This window comes from Triticum aestivum, chromosome 3D, assembly GCF_018294505.1.
Source record: "Triticum aestivum cultivar Chinese Spring chromosome 3D, IWGSC CS RefSeq v2.1, whole genome shotgun sequence".
Lineage (NCBI taxonomy): Eukaryota > Viridiplantae > Streptophyta > Magnoliopsida > Poales > Poaceae > Triticum > Triticum aestivum.
The window spans coordinates 583346570-583354203 of record NC_057802.1 but is presented as its reverse complement, the minus strand read 5'-3'; the positions used below and the strand labels follow the sequence as shown (position 1 = coordinate 583354203).

The 7634-nt window shown below is 42.8% G+C and overlaps 1 protein-coding gene across 1 annotated transcript; it reads left to right on the top strand.

Annotated features, from left to right (window-relative positions):
* Positions 1–655: 655 nt before the first annotated feature.
* LOC123080692 (uncharacterized) lies at positions 656–1858 on the top strand. Its single transcript, XM_044503626.1, has 3 exons — positions 656–803; positions 976–1090; positions 1213–1858. Exons 1-3 carry the CDS (start codon positions 768–770, stop codon positions 1368–1370), a joined length of 309 nt encoding a protein of 102 aa, XP_044359561.1. The 5' UTR covers positions 656–767; the 3' UTR covers positions 1371–1858.
* The last annotated feature ends 5776 nt before the right edge of the window (positions 1859–7634 follow it).

The window sequence follows — 7634 nt, the reverse complement described above, 5'->3', positions numbered from 1 at the left end:
TTTGGACTTGTGAGTGTGTCTCATATTCCAAGTTTAAATAACCCTTTACTAAGGAGCATCATCTTATATCACCACACCACCTTGATCTTTCGCGAAAAAGAAGTCTCCATCTCGCCAGATAACTTTTTTCCTGGCCAGCAAATATCAAACAGCCGAGCCCGAAACAGCAGTCAGAAAGGGGCGCCGGAATATGGTTGCTTTGCATCTGAATTTTGATCTCGAGTTAGCTTTCTCCGGAGTCCGGACAGCCAGCCGGCAACGGCGCGACCCGAACCGTGGATCCCTTCCACCAACCCGTGCATGGCCGGCTAGCTTCTAGATCACTGTACGTGCGTACCATGTCGATCACTAGCTTGTATGTGTGTGTGTCAGCTCAACAAACCTCGGCCATTGATTCAAGCAGCACACTTTCCATTTGTCAAGGTAGTAAAGGCACGTGCTGTTCAGTCAGTCCGAATCGAATCCGGCTAATGGTCAATCTGCAACCGCGTGGCGTGGTGTGGAGAGAACCTTGTGTACTATACTACGCATCTACTATGCTCTATCTATGTGCTCTCCGCGTGCCTGTTGCGACGGTGTGGGTGGCGAGCAGCTAGCCGGCGGCGTGTATATATAGCTAGGACCTTGGGGCGTCGAGAAGAGCAGACAAGCGCCCATCATCATCATCCAGCTGAAACCATCGGCCCATCGCTCGCCGGCCACAGCATAAATTCTCCTCGCACACGCACATACGGATTCAGTCGATCGATAGATATACGTGATGGAGAATGAGAGGAACAACCAGGCTCCACCCCTACCCCCAGGTTAGTTAATTTCCGCCAGTTTTGATCTCCATGCTAATGTCTGAAAACTGAGGCTGAACTCACTTCAGTTAGCTGCGGTGTCGTCGTCAGATGAGATAAAGATACGCTAGCACGTACCTCAAGTTGTTGACTTTAGATTGCTCATGTGTGTGCCTTACGTATGCTTGTGCAGGCTACTACCCATCCGCGGCTGCGGAGCAACGTCAAGGCGGTGGCGGCGGCGGGAAGAAGTCGCGCCGGGGGAGCACCACCACCAGCAGGGGCGACAAGGGATTCATCCAAGGATGGTAAGCACGCCCTACCACCAGCTGCTCCATCGATCCATAGCACCTCCTTTGTAGTAGTAACTTGCTTAACTGTCGCTGGTGATTTCCGGCCTGACAATGTCTGAATTTGGCGCGTTTTTCAGCCTGGCGGCGCTGTGCTGCTGCTGGATCTGCGAGATGTGCTGCGACTAACCGCCCAAGACGTTGGTGCTACCGTGCTAGTACCTTTGAAGAGCATACACAATTACACATACAGAGAGGAGAGTCGTTGCTTAATTACAGCGTTTGTTTGTTATTTTAGGTTTTGCGCGAGTAACCGAGAACGCGTGCGTTCGTGTGTGATGTCCATGTACCGTGCGCGCCACACCCATAGTCAACTTTAAGGCGCCAAATTATCGGGCTACTGTTGAAGATCCTCTAATTAATGATAACATCTGCTGTGCAAAAATGAGAGCTTTCATTTGCAGAGGGAGAAGTCGTGAAGGCGTAATCAGCAGTCACTTGTGCAGAGGTAGTAGTGGTAGTGGTATCGAGAGTTAGGTCCATCGATCGGTAATCTAGTTGTGTGCATCATAAAGATGCAGATCGAGTGGGGTTATCCTCCTCTAAAAAAGGGTTATCTCTGATTGCTCGTTTGGCAGCAAGAGAGAGCATGTGTAGACAGCCCGAACTAAATTTGTAATTCTTCCCGGAATTTTGCCATGAATAAATGGGAACGGCTTTGTCTCGCTTCATGCGAGACCGAAGGAGGTCTCGCCGTAAGGGCACCCTCCTGTCGCTACAATTGGGCCGGCCAAGTAGCATCCTGTGTGTTTGTACATTTTATATTTTTTTTCTTTTCTTTACATTTTACAACTATTCTAAATAGATATATTTCAAAACTTATTTTAGTTAACATTTTAGAAAATGTTCACTGCACATTAGAATTTTATTAACGCGGTGTACAAAATTAGTTCGTGCAACTTTTAGAAAATGTTGATAGTTTTTAAAAAATGTTGGTGGCATTTAAAAAAAGGTTTGAAAATTTCAAAAATCTTAGTGTAATTCATAAAAAATGTTTTCTGAGACATTTTTAAAAAGGTTCATGTGTTTCCAAATATGTTCATGACATTTTTGAAAAATATTTAGAAAATGCAAAAAAAAATGTTCACATAGTTAGGAAAAATGTTATGCACCATTAAAGAAAATGTTCAACGTGTTTCTGAAAAATATTTATCATGTTTTCAAAAAAATCTCCAAAAATGTATTTAAAAAATATTTAACGTCTATCTGAAAATGGTTCTAGAACAACCTGTATTGTGAAATGTACTATGTAAGAAAAACACAAGGTACCTTCTCGCAATAGAAGATCACCAGATGGCTGGCACAATATGGATTCATGAGGATCCAGTTTTACTTCGTCTCACAGTAGGCAAGATGGTTCGATGGATTCCTGTCTTGTGTGTCCCGTGACCCGCGCGTCAGGTGGCGAAAGGAAAACTGGCTGGAGCAGCGAGGCTCGGCTTTGGATGCAGACTTTCTTTCCTTTACCTGCCAGCGCGTCGTGCCGTGCTGTGTGGGTCGAGGTTGCCGGCCCTCGAGCGTAGCGCCGAGTGGTGCGGTGCACCCAGGCTGTGGCATCAGCGCCACCGGCTTCACGCCTGGGTCGAGGTGACAGAAATTTAATATGACCCGGTCACCTTGCTGGTGTGGATCGTGACATGCCCATCTTCGGCGCTGCGACAAAAGGAAGGTGGTGGTGGTGGTGGAGGAGGAGGAGGAGGAGGAGGAGAGAGAGAGAGAGATGTGGTCCTATTCCACCTTAGAGTGATGATGTAATCAAAACAGTGCCATAAAAAGTCAAAGCTGGATTTGGCCAAGAATGCTCTTGTTAGGGACAAATTCTACCCGGTATTAAGAGTTAAGGGACAAAGGTTGCACCATGATGTGCTCAAAACTGTGACACATCAAGTAAAAACCGGGTTTGACTGAGGAATACCACGGTAAGGACTAACTATGCCTAGTATTAAGAGTTGATGGATGAAGGTTACAGGAAGGAAAAGTTCAGGACGGAAGCCACACTTTGCGGTAAGTTGAGGGATGAAAAATGCACTTTATTCTAAAAGAATGTAAGGTTCCATGTTTCACTTTTATTTTCACCATCTCTTCGTCCAACCTTCCCACATGATAATCAATCATCTTACTTTACTTACCTTCTGAACCAATTTTATTTTAATTTACTTATCAAGCTTCTCATTAAAATATAAGGTAAATCACGGGTGTAGTATTTGATAAACATTTATTTACATGATCGCATTAATATTAATATGGGCATGCAAATCACAAACTAATGTCCTAGAATATTTATATCCCCTTGCAACGCACGGGCATTGTCCCAGTCAACTAAACAAAAGCGAAAGACAATTTTTTAAACCTAGTTTTAGAAGAAAAAAATGATGATCTTGGAGGCGTCGGTGTTCCACATCCTGCCTTCACCATGTCTGACAAGCTCAAGGGTTGTGAGCTTCGGAAAGTGAAGTTGCGGGATGGGAAGAATATGATGTGTGATTCGAGGCGTCGTTGCGTCTGTGCCCCACCTCCTACACTTCGTCTCCTCGGCCCTAAAGGCACTAGCAACCGGACCAAGAAAAAGATTGAGCCATTGTGCAGGGACGTTCAGCTGAAGGATCTTCTCGTAGCTTACGTACCAATTGGAAATCAGCGAAGGCAGAATTTTGCACTTCTAAGCCATGACCTTGATTTTACAAAGTTCCTCATGCCTCCTCCTCCTATGTACTGAGAACGAGAAGATATCGTGTCCTAGGTATTTAATTTCACGATCTCATACAAGAATTTTGCAGATTATATAACCAGATGATGATCTGATCTATGTTACACACAGAGTGGTATATTTGGGCCATATCTTTGTGAAGACATCTGTGAAACGACATCGGAGAAGGAGGGGCTCCTTTTAAAGACCAAGACGGTGCCAACTTGCACATAGATCATAAATACCGGCGAATCATTACATTGCAGTCGCCGTGTTTGTGCTGCAAGGGCTATAAATCATGGCTCATTGGTACACCCACATGTTAGGTCCATAGATCAACCAAAAAAACATTCCACATTTATAAACTTAAAAAAGAGTTAGCAGATGAAATCGTTGGTAAAGAAAATTATGTTGGATCATACTGTAAAATACTGGAATAAGAGAGCAGTTAGAATCAGGAATCTGATGATTCAAATTTGTTGTTGCTACCTAAACTTGTGTTGCAAAATTCGTAGAGACGTTTTTTGACTGTGACCATGCAATACTGTAGTACCCCCGACTACTTACAATTGGTAGTAGTTACGCATGACACACAAATCTTTTACAGTGCACTTGGTGGCCAATAATACTCTAAGTCAAACATGCTTGACTAAGAGGTTGTCTCGTGCTTAAAGATGCATAGCTAAATTTCTCCCAATTTTTTATTTAGTCATGCACCAGTAGAGGAACGGCCTTTAGTCCCGGTTGGGAAGGGCCTTTAGTGCAGGGTCACCAACAGGGACAAATAAATCAGGACTAACCCCCCCCCCTCCCCCCCCTTAGTCCCGGTTGGCCACAACCAAGGACTAAAGCCCTACCACGTGGCTGGCAGCACGTGCCGGGGACTGGGGACCTTTAGTCCCGGTTGGTGACACCAACCGGGACTAAAGGTTTAGGGGTTTAAGGTTTATGGTTTATTTTTCCTTTTCATTTTGTGTTTTTCATTCAATTCTTTTCCATTTCAAACATAGTTTACGCTACTACATACTGTACACGTTATGCATATATAATATAATTTTTTTCGTACGACCATACATATCTCATATAATTTCTCGTACAATCATGCATACATACATATATATACAATTTGATATATATAATTTCTCCTAAAATTTACAGATCAATACATGCAGGGATTAGGTGCAATGGTATTATCCTCTATCAGATATGACCTCCTTAAGCAGAAATTCCGCCAATTCCTCTTGAATTGCTCGTATGTGGTTCTCTGGTAGGAGCCTATTTCGCATCTCCACCATCTTTAAAGAAGGAGATCAATATGAATATATTAGTTGTGTCTATATATATTAGATCATGATAAAAAAATGTGAATAGTGTTTACATACCTGAACTTGTCTTGCATCTCTGCGTCATTCAGACGTCATGCGAATGTTCTTGCAAATGTAGTATGCACATAAATTTCCTGGCTGTCAGTGTCTGAATTTGTTTTTTTAGAAATGGAGGAGGACCCCGGCCTCTGCATCTGGACTATGCATGCGGTCACTTTATTAATTATTCACACAAGACCTTACAAAGTCGTACAACAGTAAGACTAAAGCCACCGTCTAGGCAACATCTGTCGCTACTCCTATCCAGTTGATGAAAGGATGTTGATAGTCTGGGCCTAATACCAAACAGACCTTGCAGCCGAACCTAAACATCTAAGACCTGAGGTCCCAACCAGGACGCCTGCCGGGTATGGGGCACCTACACTAGTGCAGAACCGGGCTTTAGCGCCAGTTCGTAAGGGCCTTTAGTGCCGGTTCTACAACCGGCATTCTACAACCGGCACTAAAGAGTGGGGACTAATGCCCCCCCCCTTTACTACCGGTTCATCACGAACCGGCGCTAAAGTGCCACCACGTGGCACGAGCCAGGCCCAGGTGCGGGTAGACCATTAGTACCGGTTGGTGTTAAGTACCGGTTGGTAACACCAACCGGTACTAAATGTTTGGGGGTTTTGGTTTTATTTTTTATTTTTCCTTTTAATTTTATGTTTTTCATTTAATTCTTTTTCGTTTGCTGGTATTTTATGATACTACATATTGTACATGTTATGCATATATATATATATATATATATATATATATATATATATATATATATATATATAAATAGAATTTCTCGTAGAACCGATCATATATATATCATCGAATGCCTCGCACCACCATATTCACACATACACATGCATGTACGTATATATATATACAATTTGGTATATACAATTTCTCCTACATGGAGGCATTAGTGCGGTAGCGGGTAATGGAATTCTCCTCTAGGATCTATAACTTGGTCGAGCAAAAATCCCGCTATTTCCTCTGCAATTGCTCGTACGCGATCCATTGGTAGGAGCTTCTGCCGCACCTCATCGAACTGTTAAGAAGGAGATCAATATGCATGTATTAGTTGTGTGACTAGATATCGATAATGATGTAAAAATTGTGTATAGTGTGTTCTGGCAAAAGTACCCATATCTGTCTATCAGATGTGCTCCTTTCGGACGTCATCAGGCAAATGTTCTTGCAAACGTAGTATGCACATAAATCATTCCCCGGCTCCTGCTTCATGGCCTGTACGAGAATAGAGTTCAATCAGATAATAATTAATCAAGCCTGATAATTAATGTTATTGAAACTATAGAATTAAAGAGATTGCATGGTAGCTAGCTAGCTAGCTATAGTACTACTTAATTAATTACCGTGGGTCGATACCAATACAGTTTATCTCTAAACGGGCTGGGAACGTCTTCGATGAACTTTTGCCAAGCCCTGCCGGCCCGCCGGCAAAGAAAATGACTAAAGGAGTTATTAATTAGTTGATATCAGGACATATATATAATGAGATTGAAATTACCTGTTGACTATCCTCTTCACGATTGAGTACTCTTTAGGTTCTTTAAACAGTGAGTCCAGTACTTTAACTTTTCCTTCTTTAACTTTAATGTCTACCAAGATCCAGTGGAACCTGCATGCGCACTTTAATGTCTACCAAGATCCAGTGGTATCTAGCTAGTAACAAAAACAGAATTTGTAGTATAAGACAGTGTGGACTCACTTGAAGTTGTAAGGAAGTAGTATATCTGCATTGGTATTGAGGCGCTTCAAGAACTCTAGCATGTTATTCTCTACTTCTTGTTTATAATGTTCATATGACCATGTCTCTTCATTAATGGTATTTGGGTCAATGAACCCAATGCCATGGCGTTCAACTTTTCTCATTTCGGACATCTTCATCCTGCATAATACCACAGGAAAGAATACAGTGAGGATAACTACATGTAATGACCAACGAGAGCACTAAAGCTAACTTGAGACTTAAATTACAGAAAGAAATCACTTACAGACAATAGCAACTGACGATAGATTTGTCGAGTGCGTCATGATTGAATAACTGAAACAGTTCTGTATACTCAATAGACAGAGCTAGCTTATGGAAGTAATCCTCTTCCTTGACTTTCACCATGAGGGACTGTAGATTGTGGGTCTTGCAAATTTCCATGTACCATTAATGCAATTCATACATTCTCGTTGGGAGGTTCTTGACCTCCTCGGGCTTGACCAAAGGTTCGCCGCGGACATATTTCCGTTTTATTTCCTCCTCTCTAAGCGGAGACATGGGCTCGATCTCGAGGAATTGTCCAGCAGTCATACCAAGCATTTCAGCCTGCATTATATGCTCCTCGGTTATTACCAGATTGCCCAGCTGGGGAACGTTAACGGTTTGCCCACATATATATAGGGCGCCGGTACTCTTATGTGTTGTTGGCACAACAAGCGGGGG